Source organism: Danio aesculapii, chromosome 2 (assembly GCF_903798145.1).
Source record: "Danio aesculapii chromosome 2, fDanAes4.1, whole genome shotgun sequence".
In the NCBI taxonomy this organism is placed as follows: domain Eukaryota; kingdom Metazoa; phylum Chordata; class Actinopteri; order Cypriniformes; family Danionidae; genus Danio; species Danio aesculapii.
This window is the reverse complement of record NC_079436.1, coordinates 9,243,838-9,266,578: the sequence shown is the minus strand read 5'-3', so window position 1 is coordinate 9,266,578 and position 22,741 is coordinate 9,243,838. Positions and strand designations below refer to the sequence as shown.

At 38.3% G+C, this 22,741-nt stretch overlaps 2 protein-coding genes across 2 annotated transcripts in view; both read left to right on the top strand.

Annotated features, from left to right (window-relative positions):
* The window catches only part of cdc14aa (cell division cycle 14Aa), a 36,225-nt gene extending 29,428 nt beyond the window's left edge, over positions 1-6,797 (top strand). The window contains exons 12-14 of the mRNA XM_056464768.1: positions 3-100; positions 6,123-6,245; positions 6,323-6,797. Of these exons, the coding sequence (XP_056320743.1) occupies positions 3-100; positions 6,123-6,245; positions 6,323-6,797 (696 nt within the window). The remainder of the gene's footprint in view (positions 1-2; positions 101-6,122; positions 6,246-6,322) is intronic.
* A 5,875-nt stretch (positions 6,798-12,672) lies between these two features.
* Positions 12,673-19,681, top strand: vcam1a (vascular cell adhesion molecule 1a). The gene is made up of 5 exons (XM_056465951.1): positions 12,673-12,945; positions 15,163-15,468; positions 17,662-17,922; positions 18,007-18,273; positions 19,455-19,681. The coding sequence occupies exons 1-5, from the start codon at positions 12,777-12,779 to the stop codon at positions 19,604-19,606; spliced, it is 1,155 nt and encodes a 384-aa protein (XP_056321926.1). The 5' UTR covers positions 12,673-12,776; the 3' UTR covers positions 19,607-19,681.
* Positions 19,682-22,741: the final 3,060 nt, after the last annotated feature.

Sequence of the window (22,741 nt, the reverse complement as noted above, 5' to 3'; positions counted from 1 at the left end):
AGAATGAGTTCAGAGAAGAGGACATGATTCTAACACAAGGAGACAAACTGCTAGCCTTGAAAGGCCAACGTCACCCCAGATCTACCACCACAGTGCTTAGGTAGACCTTCAGTTATAATAAATAAAGCATATGAGTGTTCGTCGAGGACAGTGACACAGTGTCAGTATTATTGTCAATAGTCTCAGTCAAGAATCAGTATCATCACAATCAAGGCTTGACATTAACTTTGTTGATCACCAGCCACTGTGGCTAGTAGTTTTCCAACATTACAAGCCAGTCGCCATTTTCACTAGCCACAATTTTATTGTTGCTAAAATGACTTGATTTAGATTTTGCGTTATCTCCACATGCCACCTCATTTATTTCACTTTTTGTGTGTCGTGTATGAGCTTGCTCAATAATCATGAGCAAATGGGTCATGGTTTCATAGTATTACAATTAGTTTTTATTTCACATAATTTTCAAAGCTCAAAATGAAGGATTTACCAAATGTATCTCTGACCACACCAAACATAAACAATAAATTATTTCTTAACCACAAATTTTAAATGTGTCAAAATATAGCTGTATACTATACTTTTTATTTAACAAAACATATGCACAGTAATCTGTCCTGCCTAAAGGTCCCAGATTATCAGTTAACTACACATAAATGGGGAGGTTATCTCCAATTAAAGCAATGTTATTGTAATAAAAAATGATAATTAAACCATATTAACGCAAATGAAAGCAGGTAAAAAACATACCGTGTGGTAATGAAAGAATGATCACACACACACACACACGGTTAACGTTAGCCCCATAAATAATCTGTTCAAAGAATGGTTAAAGCGAAAGCAACTAGCGCTGCTTACAAAAAGACAAATCTGGAAATCGTAATTTGCTTTCAAAGCATTTTTACAGTTCACTTTTAGCAATCATCATATTGACAATTGCGTTCTCTTAGTAGTGCACTTCGAAAACATTTATGCCATTTTGACCGCAGCCGTGGCTCATGACCAGTGGTGTAGTCCTTGCTATACTCACGTATACTCAGTATGCTTACTTTTTTCCATGAGCTGTTTGGGTATTACGACTTCTGATGATCATACCCTCTGTATACTCACTTGTTTTGGTGATTAAACGTCCCTAACTTATGTGTATTCGCATCTCCTTTAACGGTATACCAAATGTTTTTTAACTCGCATCTTAATTTGTTGCAGTTGGTGCATTTTTGTTTAACTTGGGCCATTCCCGCCCCCTGACGACCGCAGCAACTGTGAGAACATTTCATGAGTTTTTCGAAGATCACAACAAATCAGCTGAATGATGTCTCATTGAAACATTCAAGTAAAATTATAAAACAGCATGGGCGTCGCTTTAGCACTCCTATATTTCCATTCAGCCCCCTAAAACTTTTGCGGTTACCTCATGAACTGTACACTACTAAATGATCGCCTCAGTCCCTTTTAAATTTGATATAAAACGGCAGCAGAATTTCGCTTCTCTGTTTTCAAGTTGTATTTCATTTAGTCAGCAAACCACAGCTGTGCAGACCGTGAGCACAAGGTGTGTGTTTATCGATAGATCGTTAGAATATCTGCATATTTGCAGTTCTTTGCTATAGAAACACTTGTTTCCTTGGCGCTCCCCTCATCAGCACAGATGTTTTCTCCAGTGAAAATGTACCTCTTAACAAACATGTTGCTGTTTATTTCACAATTAACAATGAAAATAAAACACAGTGCATGTGCATTAACTATATCACACATTCATGCACAGGATTAAACACTTAATGAATGTACTCATTTTAACTTCATATCTGAGTGACATCAGAGTCTAACATCATGTGATGTATCAAATAAAAAATTATTTCTTATTATAACTTATATAATGATAGTGAAATATGTAAATTATCCTTTAAGTTTTTAATGTTTATATTTATGCCATTATGAATTTAAAAAGTGGCAGTTTTATTTAATACATGGATAAAAATGTACTTGAGTATAGGCTAGTATTTATATATAAGGTAACTGATGTTTAGTATGTATATGTATATGCATATGTATCTATATATATATATATATATATATATATATATATATATATATATATATATATATATATATATATATATATATATAGCTAATGAATCAAAGAAACATTGACATTCGCCGTTTCTTTGCCTACTTTTAAAATTTGGATTGGGTGGGTAATAGTACACCACCTTTTTTTTTAGGACTACACCACTGCTCATGACGAAATCCAAAGGTGACCTATTATTTAAAAGCGGAATTTATGTTACGTCTCCAAAGCTTGTGAAAACAAAAGACATAGCATACATTAATGCTTTTAATTTATAGTAGGCTATGTATTAAGAAATGTATCTGTACTGTAGGCCTATATGACATGGGCCTGTTGGTTAGAACATTTCTTAACAAGTTGTTAAAAAGTAGACTTTTCAAAAAAAAAAATTATAAAAAATAAATCAATAAATATACAATATCCTACTTAATAATAATAAAATAATTATTATTATTATCTTTACTATTATTATTACTTTTCTTAATAAATAGCCTACTGTAAATTACAACCATTGGCAATTTATATGATTTATATATAAGACTAGAATATGTGTTAGCTTAGTGATTTTTATGCTGTAGCATGGAATAATCTCAATAATATTTGTAAAGGAAACATTGGTCCTATATGTGCCCTTTACATATATTTCAGTTAATTTAGAAAACGACTGCATGTTTTTACCAAAACTAATATTGGATTTTTTTTTAAGTGCATGTGTGTAAAACAATATAATTTTATACCAAAAAATTATGACCATTTTCTCTAAAGAAGTTGTTACTCTGCCCCATTTAGAGCATCATTATAGATGTTTTATGTTATAACTAACGTGGTTCAAACGATAGACCTGAGCGACAGAGAAACTATGGTTTTGGGGAAACACTCGATCCATCACACTATGATAGTTCAGCAATGAGTTATGTCGTTGTTTGGGAAATGCACCCCAAATTGAGAGCCTATCGCACTAAAATGATATCTCTTTTCACTAGTTACGATTTCCTAAACATAGGAAAGATTTAGTCGAAGATTGAATTAATTGCATTATGCATTATGAATTAATGTACTCAAATAAAAACAACTATTCTAGATCAGGTTCAGTAAAGGAACTTTGACACTCATATGAAGTGTGTACAAGTGTTAGCTAAAGTGACAATCAATGACTGTAATAATTTGAACAAGCCACAATAGATACAAAAGGGTTAAAAGTGAAAGTGAAATATTAATGCCGCAAATGAACCAATAGTTTCAACTGAAAAATGTCAAGAGGTTTACCAGCTTGTACTGAACCTTTGTTTAATGAAATGTACGATAAGTTCAGCTGTTATGCAAGTGTTCAGAATCGTCTGGGAGGAAAATCTAAATGGTTCATTCAATGGTGGAGTTATCGGTTTCTTTCTGGCTAAGTGAAGAATGACTGGCACACAACATTTCCTGTCTGGGCTGTTCTCCTTATTTCTCTTCTAGACTAAGAAGAAGTAGCCTTTATTTCTACCAGGGTCACATATACTGTAGGATGCCCTAGACAATGTTATGGTGTGGTTCTCCATGCAGGATAGTTTCTTTGATTGAGCTGTTGGATAATTTGCATGGCCAGAGCGAGTTTTTTTAAACTCTTGATTACGAAATGTGCATTTTTATGCAACGTAGAACGTGACCTATATTAAATTAAATGCAAATATTGATGGTGTGCTTATATATAGCAATCTGAGCCTGTTTTCTACCAGGGTTTTCCAATCACACAATTTACATGAGAACAAGGAGATGATAGTGTTTGAATCTATAGGTATGGCCATTTCTACAGGGGTTGCACAATGAAACTGAAATGCCTTGTTTTAGACCACAATAATTCATTAGCATGGCGTAGGGCCCCCTTTTGTGGCCAATACAGCATCAATTCATCTTGTAAATGATGGATACAAGTTCTGCACAGTAGCCAAAGGGATTTGGAGCCATTCTTCTTGTAGAATGGTGGCCAAGTCACTACATGATGCTGGTGGAGGAAATTTTTTTCTGACTCACTCCTCCAAAAACCCCTAAGTGCTCAATAATATTTGGATCTGGTGACTGTGCAAGCCATGGGAGGTCTTTAACCTCATTTTCATGTTCATCACACCACTCTGTCACCAGTCTTGGTGTGTTTATTGGTGCATCATTATCCTGATACTAAGCACCGCCTACAGGATACAATGTTTGAACCGTTGGGTGCACATGGTCCTCCAAAATGATTTGGAATTCCTTAGCCCATCTGACACAAGTATTAAGCCTAGGAAATGCCATGATATTGCAGCCCAAACCATTACTGATCCACCCCAATGCTTCACTGTCTGAGTGGTACGCTTTCTTGGGGCTTCTTCACACCATAAAGGCCTGTGCACAATGAGACATTTTTTGCTTGCGTTTTCCATCGACGTTTAATGCCTCGTGACTAAATAAAGGGCGTCAATGTGATTGTGCTCACCAATGTGCAAAATGCCAGGCGTAAAAGCGTCATTTAAAGAAACGCCTCATGCTCATTTTTTTTGTTTTGACGCGCCGTGTCAAAACCTTCTCCACCAATCAGGTTGGCACTTTTGTTCACGTGCATGGAGCTGTTGAAGTTACAGTAAACAGCACTTGGAGGTGCTCAAGCGCAAAACTGTCAATGCGAGCACACATTAAGGAAGATGCCCAGAGGCGATATGAACGTGGAGCTGCTTATTGCTCTGGTGAACAATAATCATTTCTTCATCGCTAGAGCTGGAGCTGCTACTTGAACCATCCATAAGAACAAGCACGTCAACTTTGTCTTCTTCTTCTGTGTTACAACCGAGTGTCAGAAGCTTAAAGTTGTGTAGCACTGACTGCTTTTATTAATCGTCGATACCCCAGGACCCCCAGGACCTAAAGCAGGTCACACACCGGATGCGCCACTCGGCGCCACGACATGGCATGCACATGACAGTTGGAAGTATCACACACCAGATGTGCACACTCGCATGATATTTAAAATGAAACTATTCAGATGGGGCTCTGTGGCACGGTAGAAATATGAACAGTGTCTTGAGTCGTGCCTGGGCACCGCGGACAGCCATGGACAGCCGCCGACTTGCGACAGCGCCAGTGTGTGTACCCTGATAGAAACCTATGTTTAGAATTCTGAAATGCATGGTGCTGTGCCGCTCCTGGTGTGTGACCCCCTTAAGCCCATCAGCAAAAACCCTGTTCTTAAAGTTCAGAATAAATAGATATCCTCCTGGGACAGAGTGGCTAGGCACATGGCATGCCACTTATCCCACCCATCCATCATGTATCCAGCATCGAACGTCTCCGCAGGACAGTTGAGTCCCCCCGAACCTAAACGTCGAGAATATGGTGTCATTCGCGTTCAGAGACCAGTTGATCAAATCCATAATTCCTTATTGTTTGGAGAGCAGGGCAAGGAGAGCCTCGGAGATAGAATAAGATAAGAGGAGCCAGGCAGGAGAGATACGGGAAGGAGAGGAAAAAAGTGTGACCGCTTTCGTCGAGAGCCAAAGAGAAAAGTGGGTGAGGAGTGAGGTTTACCTGCACAACACTTCACTAGCTGGCTTCCGCTACACTCAGCCCCCTAAGCCGGGTCACGGCACCAATGTAACCCTTCTGGTCCTACACCATCCAACCCGCTCCAAGCTGGGATCAAACCGGTGACTCTTTGTATGGGAGTCAGTTGCTCTAACAAGGAGGCTAAAGACCATGGCCTCTAGCATAGCACCTTTAGAGGTCAGGGGAGTGAGGTTTACCTGCACAGCATTTCACTACCTGGCCTCCGCTACACATACACCAATTAGTCTGCGCAGCTCAGCTTTACGTCATACACACCTTATGCCTTTTAGGTATAGTTTGCCAAATAAAAAATACCTTTCTTTAACCAAGAAAGTCAGTTGAGAAACAGTTCTCATTGACAATGATGACCTGGCCATAAAAGTGCCTCAGAGATCCACAATTAGAACTGTACATGTGTCTACATTGTGTCAACTGTCAACTCTATCTGATCATAGGCAACAAAACTTATGACACAATTAAAACAATTTGTCATGTTTGGCAGTGGGATAAACCCAGCTCCAGGAACCATTTCTCCACTCAAGACAACCAAAGCTCCACTCTTTCACCCTTCCTCCGCTGAACCACTGATGCGAAGCCCTTCCTCCACCGCAGGCAACCTACAGAGGTACAGCGATTTGTCTCCACAGCTAGTGTGTATTTTGTTAGAAATGTTGTTAACCCTACTTTATTTGCTCCACATAGCATCAGTCCCCGTTTAGCCCATTCCCTTGGCAACCTTTACGATGACAACAGCCTCAATGATGATGACAGCAGTACTCCTCCTTCCTCCTTCCCACCTTCCCCATCTCCTGCCCCAGCCCAGGGTCCTCCCATTCCTTCATCTGGCTTCAGTTTTGGGTACACCACTGCTGACCCACGACTTCCTCCTTCCCATTTAAACTTCAATCAAGAGGCCAACACCAATCCAAATGGCCTCATCGCAACAAACACAATAAGTGCTAATCGCACAGTCAGGCCTGTGAACAGAACTGGTTTTGGGATGTTCTCTGGTGGTCATCCAGGCCCTCGTAGAGGCCCATTGCGCACTGGACTAAATGGGTTTCCAGGACGCTACCTCAGCAGATCCATTCCAGTGAGTGATCATTTGGCTGCCTTCGTCGTCTCTTTGGCCCTTGATTTTCACTCCCATTTCTGCTGTTTTTACTTCCACAACTAACTTTCCTTCACCTCCCACTTTTCCTCTGGCCGCACCTGTGTCTGTGCAACAGTATTATTGTGCTCTCTATTTTTTATTTCATACTTTAAAGGAATGGTTTGCCTTCATGTTGTTCCAAATGTGTATTTCTCTCTTTCATGTGAATGATTCAGTCAATATTTCCCTAGCAAAAATGGCAAATTGTCAAATTTTAGATATTCGAGGGATAGTTCAGCCAAAACTAAAACCATTTACTTGTTCAAAATCAATTTCTTTTGTTCAACACAGAAGAAGATATTTTGAAGAGTGTTGAAGAAATCTGTTAACATTGATTTCCATAGTATTTGTTCCCGACCATGTAGGTCAATGGCTACAAAATTTTAGCTTGCTTTGGAATTTAGAAACTCATGAAGATTTGCAACCACTTGACAATAAAATACAATTTATTGGGTAATTTAATAAATAATTTAAATAATTCTTGTTATAATTACTGTTTTTACATTACTGTGAGGGTTAACTTTAGGATTGGGGTGGGGGTAGATGTTATTAAATTACCCAATAAATTTTATTTTATTAACATCCATCCCCACCCCAATCCTAAAGCCAACCCTCACAGTAATGTAAAAACAGTAATTATAATGAGACTTATCTATATTATTTATTAAATTACCCAATAATTGTATTTTATTAATGTCCACCCTTACCCCAACTATAAACCCAACCCTCACAGTGATGTAAAAACAGTAATTATAATGAGAATTATCTATATTATTTATTAAATTATCCAATAATTGTATTTTATTAATGTCCACCCTTACCCCAACTATAAACCCAACCCTCACAGTGATGTAAAAACAGTAATTATGATGAGAATTATCTATATTATTTATTAAATTGTCCAATAAATTGTATTTTATTAAATAATATAAATAATTCTTGTTATAATTACTGTTTTTACATTACGGTGAGGGTTGGCTTTAGGATTGGGGTGGGGGTAGATGTTATTAAATTACCCAATAAATTGTATTTTATTAAATAATATAGATAATTCTCGTTATAATTACTGTTTTTTCATTACTGTGAGGGTTGGGTTTAGAATTGGGTTAAGGGTGGACGTTAATAAAATACAATTATTGGGTAATTTAATAAATGATATAGATAATTCTTGTTAACCTCCGGCAGCAGCAGTATCCCTTCTAGCATCATTTGTCTCAGCTGTTTTGACATCATCTGCATACATTTCCATGCCAGTAAGGTCTTTTTTGGAATTGTGCACAAATTTGCTGATTGGTAAATCTGGCCTTAAAACTCAAAAGATTTGTTTACTGTTATGCCTGTCGTCCACACTACTCCAGCATCTTCAGCCAGCAAAAAAGGAGCGCTAAATGCTATAGTTCCGTTTCAGTGTAGACAGCCTAAAATGCAGACTTGTGAAAACAAAGGTGCAGCTATCTAAAGGAATTTGAAACCACGATTAGGACAGGTGTCTTTTGGGCACTTTTCATGTTCATATTTCTCCTTTTTTAGACTTAAACGTAAACCAGTAAATTGCTGTTAATATCACAGATAAGCATTTATAGCTTTTTTGCCTTGAGCGCTTCTAGTCGATCTTTTGGAAAAGTGGCAGAAGGTAAATTTTTCTGATGAATCATCTGTTGGACCGTATACCAATCATCACAAATACTGCAGAAGACCTATTGGAACCTGCATGGACCCAAGGTTCTCACAGGAATCAGTCAAGTTTGGTGAAGGAATAATCATGGTTTGGGGTTACATGGGGGCGTGCATCAACAACCTGAGGTATCAAGACATTTGTGCTGCCCATTACATTACAAACCACAGGAGAGGATTCTTCAAATTCTTCAGCAGGATAGCACTCCTTCTCATACTTCAGCCTCCACATCAAAGTTCCTGAAAGCAAAGAAGGTCAACGTGCTTCAGGATTGGCCAGCCCAGTCACCAGACATGAATGTTATTGAGCATGTCTGGGATTAGATGAAAGAGGAGGCATTGAAGATGAATCCAAAGAATCTTGATGAACGCTTTCTTTGCCATTTCAGATGACTTTATTCATTAGTTATTTTAGTCATTGCAGAGATGCAGTCCTCATACACAATATTTATTCTTTTTCCACTGCAGCATGACTTTATATTCTATACTGGACATTATTTCTGTTAAGTGACAAGACTTTTGTCTAAGCTAAGTCAGACCGCACTTTCCTAATTTAATCATTAAAAATCAAGGCACGATCATATTTTATTTTAGTAAAATAAGCATAATCTAGAGGCCTTTGCCTTTCATATAAGCCACGTCTGATACCAAATGATCAACTAGAAGTCAAGTTATTATTAGTTGTTCCTAAAACTTTTGTCAGTGTAGTGTATGACTTTTTTCACTTTAGCTAATGAATCAATTTAATTTAAGGATTCCAAATATGTTTAATACTTTGCTGTTAGTGCTAACTGTTGCGTTTGTACAGCTTAAAATTGATAGCCCTTTAGTATATGATGTATAGTGTTCGTATAAATTGTGTAATGTATGCTGATTGTGTAATGTTTGCACATGTCTTTCACCTCAGTTAATGTCAATCTCTCTTTCTCTCCACAGTCCCTTCAGTCTGAATATGCTCAGTACTAAGGCTATGGTTATACACTGAAGGCCATCACACCTGACGCTTTGACCGTGGACGGATCATTTCTCAATAAAATGTTCAATTTGTATTTAGAAAGTCACAAGCTGGGCTTAAAGTGTTAATACACTTATACAGTGTTTCAGATTAGACAGTAATATCTGTAAGCCAGATGTATTAATAACAAAAACATTGAGTCATTATTATTTTTCTACATTAAAATCTTCATTTTTGTGACTGATATTAAATGAATCAGGGGTTTCTCTCTCTCTCTCTCTCTTTAGTAAGTCACAATTGTAATGTAAATCTAAGCAGCTGTGCATGCAGAAATACACTTGTGACCACATGATCATGCTATTGATCTAGTTATGTAGTAATATGATTGTACAGAGATGATTTTTAAATGTTTTGTACAGATAGATGTCATTTTAACTGCTATGTAATTTAGATGCAAACATTATTAAACATCTGCTGTTATTATACAGAGCTGAACTGGTAAAGCCATGAAGCGGTCATTATTCATGTGTACTAAAAGACTGTCAATGTTATATACAGTATCGGACAGAACAGTACGATTTTAACGTTTTTTTTAAGTCTCTGCTCACCAAGCCTGCATTTATTTGACATTTTGTTTGCGTGTTTGCATGAAGTATTATCATTCATTCATTTTCCTTCGGCTTAGTCCCTTATTTATCAGGGGTCACCACAGTGGAATGAACCATTAACTATTTTGGCAGGTTTTATGCAGCGGATGCTCTTCAGCCGCAACCCACTACTGGGAAACATCGATTCACTTTCACATTCACACATTCATACACTACGGCCAATTTAGTTTACCCAAATCACCCATCCCGCATGTCTTTGGACTGTGGGGGAAACCGGAGCATGTATTTAAACGCTGGGCTTAAAGTGTTAATATATTTTTACAGTGAGGAAACCCACTGCAACACAGGGAGAACATGCAAACTCCACACAGAAAGGCCAACTGGCCCAGCTAGGACTTGAACCAGTGACCGTCTTGCTGTGAGGCGACCAGTGCTAACCACTGAACCACTGTGCCACCAAAGTTTCATCATAACAATTAAAAGTGTAATATTTACCATAAGAACCACTAAATGCCTTTAGTAACTAGTTTGTATACTAAAACATCTCGACGAGCATATTTCACACAATCAACTGTAAGGATTACACACCCTGAAATACTACAATTTAACAGTATCTTAGGTTTGCCCAATTGTCTGCAAGAAGGAAAATGAATGACTGAAGTTTTTCAGAATTTGAAACACTTCAGTGCGGTCACTTATTCTGAAATGTATTTTAATAGGCTCAAGTACATTTCAGAATAAGGATTTCATTTGCATATATTGATCTGTTGGGGTTAATAATAACATTTCAAGAGTTCACACTTAAATAATGCTCGACTATGATAGCAGGTTTGGCATGCTGTCCCGGGAGAGAACCCTGAGCTCGGAGATAGATGAGCCCGAGGTTCCCGCCTGGTCAATGAGCATTTGAGGGATACGAGATCAGGAGTCTCTCGAGTGCCCCCTTTTGCTATGTATGCGTTAAGTGCTTGTGACTGTATTACGATTCACTTATGTACATGTTTTCAGACTGTGGGAGGAAACCCACGCAAACACAGGGAGAACATGCAAACTCCACGCAGGGAGTGCCGACTGGCTCAATTAGAACTTGAACTTGTGGCCTTCTTACTGCGAGGCAGCAGTGCTAACCACTGAGCCACCGTGTTGCCCGATCATGAAAGAGGAGGGAGAAGGGAAGGATGGGGGGGTTTCCAAAAACGAAGATAAGGAATGAAGTTCAGGCAGGATATTTATAGTAGTTTTAGAATGATCTGCTAGGCTAGCTAATGATTAGCATTAAGGATCAGCTGTAGTCAATCATATCACGTGCTCCTCTCGAAATTAGTTTGTGAAACTTCACTTAATGTCTTACATAGCTGCATTCTGTATAAACTCACATTTGCAAAAGAGAAAACCAAAATGTGCGATAGGGGAGCGCGGGGAACAAAGTAACGCGGGGTAAAATGTAACATGGCGTTTTAAGATATTTGCTCAGGGTTAACCATGGCATGCTTCCAAGGTTTTCACCACAATGTTGGCAGACGTCTTCCTGACGATTATTGAAAAAGTTCAGCAAAATTTGGATGAGAAACACAGGAGAAACCATTTTTGCTGCATAAAAGTATTTTCTATTATAGTCGATATTTTTTAATTTTAAAAAAATAATCTGTGAAAGTATGAACGTAAAATCTTATATTGTTGTGATCACCGTCTTTTAGGCTAAAAGATGGAACCATTTTGAAAGATGTAAAAAAAACACAGTGACTGCTAGCCAGTTTTGAGGAAAACACGACACAGCGGGGTTAGTTGTAACGGTGTTACAATTAAGCCACACACTGTTGAACACCAACTAAACTAACAAAACCAATTTTGAAATTTGTAATGCTGAGAACTTTTTATATTAAAATGTTTTGAAATAGAAAATATTGTTTTAATAGAAAAAAAAATATTTTACTGCTAATAATGCAAATAAATGCATGTATAATAATGCAAATTAATTCAAATTTGTTTATCCAATAAATAAATAAGCATACTGTGCTATTTAGAATAAAGAAAAATTGAGCCAAGTACTGAGGAAATATAGCTACTATTTAAAGTAAACTAGATTTAAATTTGTTGTTTGGAATCTGCCTTTTTAAGCATGTGCTACGACTAACCCTCTGTCTGTTACAACTACACCCGCAGGTTGGGTAAATAATACCATTTCTACTCCTGGTACTTTAGGCAATACTGCACAGAAACTATAGATCTGGTGATCATTCTTTCAGTGCTCATTTGTAGGAGAGGTTTGTGTTTTGTTGATAAAAAAATGGTTTGTATTTTTTACATTCAAAACAGTATTAAAATAAATATTAAATTAAGATCATACTGGGGGTTAGTTTTATGCACAGTTAGGGGAAATGAGAATGTTAGCAGGTGTGGCTGAAAGTCTTAATAGGGGTAGAAAAAGAAAGTGATGGTATTTTGGTCAGGAAACAGTCCTGGAAGTATCCAAGAGCTACTGTTTCTGAATCCACATGCTGAAGATACAACTAAAGCAAAACTATGTTTGGAGTAAAATGCATCACTTTTGCCTTGTGGATTAATATTTTCGTAGCAGGTAAGACCACATCAAATATTATTATTCCCTTTCAAATTTAACGTGTCACTATTGACAAGTACCATTACATTTTCACAGGGAAACCCAATTTAAAACTCGAATTAACGCCGTTAAATCCCGCGGTTCGTGTTGGTGAGGATTTAAAACTGACCTGCAGCTGGAATTCCTGTCCGGTTAATGTGACCTTCATGTGGAAAACATTACTTGACAAATTTCACGGCGGAGAATTTGAAGATGAGCCGAATGTTTCCCGCCTGCTGATCAGGAACATCTCGACTGAGCATAATAACATAGTCGTGTGTAAAGCTGATTGTGGGAGCCAACCTTCGGAGAAAACGTCAGACATAAATGTGTACTGTAAGTAAGTAGCCTAATATTCTTCTCTATCGTGATTTATACGTTTATGGCCGCTTTATCTTTTATAATTAGACGAACAGTAATACACACTAATTCATTAATCTGACTAGCTGCTCGGAACCTAAATATTCCAATGTAGCCTATATGCTATGTTGTTGTTTTTTTTTTTTACTTTTTAACAAAAAATACTTAATAGCTCTAAAAGTGGTTGTTTTGCTCGTAATCATATGGGAACAACTACCTGCTATAGGCTATCACTGTCAAATGTAAAGGTGCTTCAAATACCTTGTTGAGTACTCAAGGAATTTCAAAATGTATTTTAAGTGCCTCAAAGCTCTTTCCCCTCATCAAGCGATTCCTTGAGGAACCACTGACAGTGTTTGCAGTAATTGGGATCCTTCAAGCACTTTTTGTCAATACAGAGATAATAGCAGATTTGCAGTTATTAAAGACGGTGATACCTTAGAGATTGTTAACTATCAATTGTTTTTTGGGGGGTCGAATTATCCCATTTATCACCCAAATGAGAGGGTGACGCAGTTGCGCAGTAGGTAGTGCTGTCGCCTCACAGCAAGAAGGTCGCTGGTTAGAGCCTTGGCTGGGTCAGTTGGCGTTTATGTGTGGAGTTTGCATGTTCTCCCTGCGTGGGTTTCCTCTGGGTGCTCCGGTTTCCACCACAGTCCAAAGACATACAGTACAGGTGAATTGGGAAGGCTAAATTGTCCGTAGTGAGTGAGTGTGTATGGATGTTTGCCAGAGATGGGTTGCGGCTGAAAGGGCATCCGCTGCGTAAAACATGTTCTGGATAAATTGGTGGTTTATTCCGCTGTGGCGACCCCGGATTAATAAAGGTACTAAGCCGGAAAAAAAAATGAATGAATGAATCACCCAAATGAACTATTAAAGAAATATTATTGGTGCTATACAACACTGAAATCCGCTTCCCTTTGATAATGAGCCAAAGAACCACTTAGTTGTGCTAAATAAACAGCACCTCAACTGCCACAAAGAACTACTGAACATACAGTTAAAGTCAGAATTATTATCCCCCCTTTTGAATTTTTTTTCCTTTATAAATATTTCCCAAATTATGTGTAACAGAGCAAGGAAATTTTCACAGTATGTTTGATAATATTTTTTCTATTGGAGAAAGTCTTATTTGTTTTATTTCGGCTAGAATAAAAGCAGGTATTAATTTTTTTAAAACACCATTGTAAGGACAAAATTATTACCCCTTTAAGCTATTTTTTTCCGATAGTCTACAGAACAAACCATTGATATACAATAACTTCCTAATTACCTTAACCTCCCTAGTTAACCTAATTAACCTAGTTAAGCCTTTAAATGTCACTTTAAGCTGTATAGAAGTATCTTGAAAAATATCTAGTCAAATATTATTTACTGTCATCATGGCAAAGATCAAATAAATCAGTTATTAGAGATTAAAACTATTATGTTTAGAAATGTGTTGAAGAAATCGTCTCTCCGTTAAACAGAAATTGTGGAAAAATAAACATTTAGGGGGGCTAATAAGTCTGACTTCAACTGTATATTAAAATATTCTTGTGTTCTATATTCAGTTAATTTGGTTAAGAAGCAATTGCAACAGGTGGGTAAAAGAATATGGTAACAGCATTAGTATAACAGATGATTTTGGATGTGCTTGTAATACATTGAATTTTTTAATCCTTGTTTTAATGAAATCGTATTTATATTAAGATGTATTTATAGTAGGATTTGGATTTAACTAGCAGGAAAAACAAACGCTATGAAAGTCAGTGGTTACCAGTTTTATTTTTTATTTTTATTAACAGAAGAGAGTCAAACGGTTTTCTGACAAGTGGCTAACGATGAAAGAATGTTAATAACGTTTGCGTGAGTTTCCTCTGTGTGCTCCGGTTTCCCCCACAGTCCAAAGACATGCGGTACAGGTGAATTGGGTAGGCTAAATTGTCCGTAGTGTATGAGTGTGAATGGGTGTGTGTGGATGTTTCCCAGAAATGGGTTGCGGCCGGAAGGGCATCCGTTGCGTAAAACATGTGCTGGATAAGTTGGCGGTTCATTCCGCTGTGGCGGCCCTGGATTAATAAAGGGACTAAGCCGAAAGGAAAATGAATGAATGAATGGTGATCTAAACATCTGATCTGAGAGGTAGCAATGCATAAACTAATTCAGTATTTGTTGTGTGTAAATTATTTGGATGTGCATTCTTTGCAGCGTTTCCACAAGATCCTGTTCTGCCCAAAATAAAGAGCTTGATAGCAAACCAGGAACAGACGCTCAGCTGTACAATCTACAACGTTTACCCTTTGGAAAGGTTCAAACTTGAGTGGCTTCTTGGAGAGGAGTATGTGGTGATATACTCCGACACTTACCCTGAAGAACTGTATGGTCATAAGCCAAACTATACCTCAGTTTTCAACTACACACATTCTGTTGATAATGTGGGCAAGAATATTACTTGCAAGGCAACGCTAAAATTGAAAAATGGTTTTGAAAAAACTCGTAATTCGACTCTTGAATGTAAGTTTTGGTAACACTTTCAATAATCATTATAACAGGTATATTCAAGGTTCAGCACAAGTTTATATATCTTATAGATTTATGATTAAACTTCACTTTCACTTTACATCTACTTGATTTTGATTATCAACAATTGTAATACTAATGGTTACAACTGATAAGTTTCCACCTGGTCTGGTCATGTCACAATGAAACATTTCAATAAAAACAACTATTTTTTCCTTCATTAAATCAAGACCAACCCTGTTCCTGGAGATCCATCTTACTGTAGAGCAGGGGTGACCAACCCAGTTCCTGAAGATCCATCTTACTGTAGAGCAGGGGTGACCAACCAAGTTCCTGAAGATCCATCTTACTGTAGAGCAGGGGTCACCAACCCTGTTACTGGAGATCCATCTTCCTGTAGAGCAGGGGTCACCAACCCTGTTACTGGAGATCCGTCTTCCTGTAGAGCAGGGGTCACCCACCCTGTTACTGGAGATCCGTCTTCCTGTAGAGCAGGGGTCACCAACCCTGTTACTGGAGATCCGTCTTCCTGTAGAGCAGGGGTCACCAACCCTGTTCCTGGAGATCCGTCTTACTGTAGAGCAGGGGTGACCAACCCAGTTCCTGAAGATCCATCTTACTGTAGAGCAGGGGTGACCAACCCAGTTTCTGAAGATCCATCTTACTGTAGAGCAGGGGTCACCAACCCAGTTCCTGAAGATCCATATTACTGTAGAGCAGGGGTCACCAACCCTGTTACTGGAGATCCATCTTACTGTAGAGCAGGGGTCACCAACCCTGTTACTGGAGATCCATCTTCCTGTAGAGCAGGGGTCACCCACCCTGTTACTGGAGATCCATCTTCCTGTAGAGCAGGGGTCACCCACCCTGTTACTGGAGATCCATCTTCCTGTAGAGCAGGGGTCACCAACCCTGTTACTGGAGATCCATCTTCCTGTAGAGCAGGGGTCACCAACCCTGTTACTGGAGATCCATCTTCCTGTAGAGCAGGGGTCACCAACCCTGTTCCTGGAGATCCGTCTTACTGTAGAGCAGGGGTGAACAACCCTGTTCCTGGAGATCTGTCTTACTGTAGAGCAGGGGTGAACAATCCTGTTCCTGGGGATCTTCCAGGAACAGAGCTGAGCACCCCTGCTGTAAAGTTTATCTGCACCCTTGATTAAAAGCACCTGTCTTTAATTACCAAGTGCTCCTTCAGGTCCTACTTGAGTTGGTTCAGGTGTATTTGATCAGGGTTAAAGCTGAACTCTGCAGGAAGGTAGATCTCCAGGAACAGGGTCGAGCACTTAGATTTAAAGGTTTGAGTTTCTTGGCCAAAGCCAACAAAAAAGCCTCGATCACACGGCACTTTTCTCCCCATAGACTTCCATTCATACGCATGTGAATGTGGCAGATCGAAAACGCAAGCTCATGCGCCAAGTTTCGTAGTTTGCTGCGTTGGAAAGTTCAAGCTTGGCGATCTATAACCTGCAAAATTGCATCATGTGATTGCGTGAGACCAATCAAAGATCTAAACATGACCTCTCTGGACAGAAATTTAAAATATGGAGCTTGGTGACATTTTAAAATCTCTAATCATCTTGTTTAATCCCGCCCCTTGGGATTAAACGCCCCTTGGGTGTGACCGCAGCATTCCGCTTTTGGAGCTTCCAGAAATTGGGAAACAGGGTTGAGCACCCCTCATTTAAAGATTAAGTTTCTTGCCCAAAGCCAACAATAACACTTTTAGAGCTTCCATAAATAGGGAAACAGGGTTGAGCACCCCTCATTTAAAGGTTAAGTTTCTTGCCCAAAGCCAACAATAACACTTTTAGAGCTTCCAGAAATTGGGAAACAGGGTTGAGCACCCCTCATTTAAAGGTTAAGTTTCTTGCCCAAAGCCAACAATAACACTTTTAGAGCTTCCAGAAATTGGGAAACAGGGTTGAGCACCCCTCATTTAAAGGTTGAGTTTCTTGCCCAAAGCCAACAATAACACTTTTAGAGCTTCCAGAAATTGTGACCGGTTGGATTAAATGGATAAAGTAATATGGTCATTGTGATAACTATAAGCATTATGCCCCAAGTGCTTTCGATTGAGTTTTACATGTTCTGAACCTGGAATATTCATGTAGTAAGATATTGACAAGAATTAAATCACTTTTCATTTGTCCTCAAACTCACAAGAACTCTACGTTTCTTTCTAAGATGGTCCAGGAACTATAACCATTTCCAGTAACAAAGCCTCAGTAAAGCTTGGTGAAAATTTAGAGATAACATGCCAAGCAGATGGAAATCCCAAACCAAAAATATCATGGCAGAAACAAAAAGAGGCTGATCCTGAACATCAGAGCAAAAATGAAAAGCTCATTATAAACAATGCTTCCTGGTCGCAGGCAGGTTGGTACCAGTGCAACGCAAGCAATTACATGGGAAGCCTGCAAAAGAGGGTAGAGGTCATTGTTTTAGGTGGGTGAATTAACTTTAAATTGAAATTAAATAGATTGTCTATGATCTCCAAGTCCATGATCTTTAACCTTTGTATAAATGCAGGTCCTCCGAACACCCCCAAAATCCGACTAAGCCACATTGGAGAGCTAGAAGAAGGAGAAAATATAACCATATTCTGTTCTTTAGACGGCACACCGGCTGAACTGACAATCTCCAGACAGTCCCAGAATGCTCAGACAGGAAGTCAGAGCCAATCAGCTGCTCTTTTAAACATCCCATCAATCCAAATAACAGATGCAGGGACTTACATTTGTGAAGCAAAAAATGACATTGGAATTGAGAGAAGCACAATTGACATTAGAGTGAAAGGTAAGTTTAGATCAACCTGAAGATTTTGAATGGCGTTGCAGCCAATTTGCAGAATTAATAAGATTTATATTAATATGATTCTGTGTTGTTGCTGAATCTGACATAGGGTGTACAATTAATAGGGTGACGTTAATATTAGTTTAGCTTTAGGTCGCAATGTCAGGTGACCAAAATTCAATGTCTAGCCAGCGTCCAAGGACAATGTTAATTGACATCCATTAACATCAAATGACATTGATATTTGGTTGAGTTTAGGTTGTGTTGGAAAGTGACCAAATTCTAATGTTGAGCCAACATCTTAAACCAACATCATATTGACGTCAAATACTGATATTTATTCGTCAGGTATGGCTACCAAAATCCAACATCTAACAGACGTCATAGTGGTAATGTCCGCACAACATGAAGCTGTAACGTCATTAGATGTTGTTATTTGGTTGATATTAGGTTGGACGTTGGACATTGACGTCGGCCTGATGTCGTGCAAGGTCCCCGCGACACTGAGATGCAACGTCTATCTGATGTCATGTTAACTTCCTGTGCCTGCTGGGTAGTCATGTTGCGCACCACTATTCAAGTCTGTTGTGGAGACGGTGACCTAGGAAGAAGGAAAATGGAGGAATTGCTTGCTTTATCATTTCGCATCATCTTATTTTATCATGTTCCGTTTTGAAGCACAGAGCAAATGAGTTTCAGATGCTGAAAGTCTAATCTGACTACAGCTTCAAACTAAACTTTTAGACTTCCAATCATAAATGTGTCAGATAAAAAGGTATTCTGTTATTTATTGCAAAAATTGTGAATGTGCATCATATGAAAAAAAAACCACCCGATCTCTCGGCACAGAAATTTAAAACACAGAGGAATCGCAAATTTTTTTGCATCATATGAAAAAAAAACACCCGATCTCTCGGCACAGAAATTTAAAACACGGAGGAATCACTTATTTTTTGCATCATACTGTTTTTTTTCCCGAAACATCTGAATGAATTTCACATCCCAAAAGTCTGGTGTGACCGCAACTTTTTTGCAATTTCCTAGAACCTGTCCTCAAATAATTAGAATCATTTAGGCTAAAGGCAATACACGTTTTAGATTTTATACATGCTCAATATTGAAATTTATATTTATTGAAATTCATTGATGTTTCTCTACTTTTTTTCTACTTCTAAATAATCTAGCACGACAGAGCATGCCTGACCCAATGCCAGACCTGCCTGTAGCCATAATACCTGCTGTTGGGTCAGTGTCGCTGTTGACAGCTGTTGGGCTCCTGATCCGACACTGCAGAAAGAAAGCCAGGAGCGACTCATGCAACTTGGAACTGAACTAAACAGAAAAATTCATCAGGACATCATATTATGAAAATGTCATGGACAGGTGAATACAACCCTGGGCGGTTTTCTGTGGTTATTGGTTTATTGTCTTCATACAAATGTTATATACAGTAAGTATAGTTTATTTACTGAAAAATATATATATTGTCCTGCATATTTACATCAAGAATAATTTGATTTGATTCTATTAAAGGGGTGGTCCAGGGTGTATTTTTAAGGCTTGGTTGTGTTTATAAGCTGCAAACAATGTGTGATTATGCTTCACTTGAAGAAAATCATGTTATTTTTTCATATCTTACTTTGATTATATACAGCTACTCAGCTATTAGAAAACCACTGTCATTTTTCCTAGTTTCTCTGAAAGGCCCGTCCTCAAGAGGCTCTGATTGGTCAGCTAACATAATGTGCTGTGATTCGTGGATCAGCTCCACATCACGCCCCTACAAGCATGTGCTTTTGCACTGTGTAAACAGAGAAGCTGTTAGCAGAGATAGCTGCCTGAATCAAACAGAAAAAATGAAGAGGACACAGCTGAGCCTCACGCCTGCTCTCTAAAATAAAATCTTTCACATAAGAGTCTTTCACATATATTCAGAATAAGCATGTGTAAGTAATTTAAAACGGTCACATATCTTTTGCGAGTTCATTATTTGAGATGTAGAATGCAGGGAACGCGGCTGCATAGAGAGACACTGGTGAAGATTGTGGGTGTTTAGAGCAGTTTGACTGATGAATTTGTAGCTAAATTGTTAGCGGTGCCAAACAGCATTTCCCGTTGTTTACATCCTTGTTTACGTCATCGCTACAACATACCTGTAATGCTAGAAACTATGCATGTAGTTAATCAATTTTAACTTACAGGTTGTGGCTCACAATCTACAGCTTCATTGGTTGGAGGAGTTTTGGCCGAAACCAGCACTGAACTGGGAGAGATTCTAGAAGCTGTCCTTTGTCAAATGCTAGCTATATATATATTTTATAATTCTTTGGAACATCATTAAAATTAAACTGTTTGTGTCATGTCCTCCGGAAGCCCAAATACAGAAAAAGAAGAAGCTCTGTGGAAATAGCAGCATTTGGACGACATTTTAGTTTTCTCTGCTATAATATTACAGCGCCTCTGGCAACGCTCCTTCACTGCATGGGGTGTGTGCGCTTGGTGAATGCGTGTAACCGGAAGTGTTTGTGATCTCACTAGCCCGGATGTATTTTTTTGTAGTCCCCAAACTTCGTTCGCTGTAGGCTTTGCTAAGCTAACTCTGTAAAAGCCAGTGTCTCTCTTTGCATTGAACTTTGAGCATTTTACATTCAGAGATGTTGTTTATGTTCACACAGCTACATTACACATCAACTAAAGTTTAAAATAAGATATTGTAGTGGACCACCCCTTTAAGAGTCTTTAAAGATCACAGTGCTGAACTCCAACCACAGTGAACTCCAAAATACTTGATCGTCATTTTTAAATCTTTATATTTTGCTTGTTTGCGAGCAGGAATTCAGATCAGAATAAATCGTGTTTATTTTTACACTAATCTGTTGTGAATCTGATTATTTAACCCATATTCTGACATTTTATTTGAAACGGAGAAAACACTTTTCATTTCATATGCTTTCTATATGCAGTTTATTAGATGCAGATACACTTCCGTCCAGTAAAAAAAAGTGTGGATGTCACTGCATTACATGCAAATTGTGAAATGAATTGGCACCTGCAAACAAATATTAAAATTTAAATTGTGAAAAGAGTGCTAATGTTATATTTCTTACTGCTGTATGATTACTCCACATTACAATGTTGCATATTGCGCATTTTTGAGGGATAGTAATAGTGTGTGTGAAGTGGTGGAAAGAGTACTATTACTTGTCTTAAAATGTAGTGCAAGTAGAGAAAAAGTATCTGTTGTAAATATTACTTAAAGTAGGAGCAAAAAGTAGCCCTTTCAAAAGTACTCAAGAGTAGTGAGTATTATGCTGTAAAAAGCTGATGCATTTACACCTAATCTGTGGATGTGTGTAAACGTAACATTCTGTAGTGCATTTAGTTATTGCCCAGCAGGCACACAATGTCATAATAGGTTAATATTAAGTTTTAGGATGTGATGTCAGGTGACCAAAATTCAATGTCTAGCCAGCGTCTAAGGACAACATTATTTTGATGTCCAATATAGATGTCAAGCGATGTTGATATTTGGTTGATTTTAGGTTGTTTGAAAGTGACCAAAATCCAACATCTTAAACAAACCTCATATTGACGTCAAATACTGACATTTATTCATCAGGCATAGCAACCAAAATCCAACATCTGATAGATGTCATAGTGGTAACGTCCACACAACGTCAAGCTGTAACATCATTAGACGTTGATTTTAGGTTGGACGTTGAACATTGAAGTTGGCCTGACGTTGGGCTCTGACGTCAACACGATATTCATTTCCAAACAAAATGTAACGCCCCGCAACATTGAGGTACAACGTCAATCTGACGTCATGTTGACGTCTTGTGCCTGCTGGGTGTTTAAGACCATTTTGGTCACCATACAGTAAACATCCATCTTCTCATCAGTGACATGCATCTAATCAGTCTCTGGGTCAATGCATGTAAAGATTTTGGACATCTTACTTTGAACACTTTTAATGCTTCCAAACAGTTTGCTGCAATTATAAATCTCCCATGTCTTGATGTAGTTCATTAGGATGCGATTTATTTTCTTTGTGCGATTTGATTGGACAGGAATCACAGGACTGATTTTTCTAATCTCCATAGACAAAAAAAAAAAAAAGTAGTGACTGTATGTTGAAGAAAAGTAGTGGAGTAAAAGTACCGATACAGCACTTAGTGAAGTTTATTTCTAAACTAATTTCGAGAGGATCACATACTTATGATAGCTTGTGGCTGGTGCCACATTATTCAATTTATGATTCACCAATCAGATGATTCCTAAGCCACTATAAATACCCTAAGTTCCATATAACAGCCATCTTCGTTTTGAAGAATCCCCCCTTCTACCTCTACTCCTCCTCCTTTCCTAGATGGTTGGCACGGTTGCCCAGTGGTTAGCACTGTTGCCACACAGCAAGAATATCGCTGGCTCTAGAACTTACCAAGCCAGCCGATGTTTCTGTGCAGTTTAC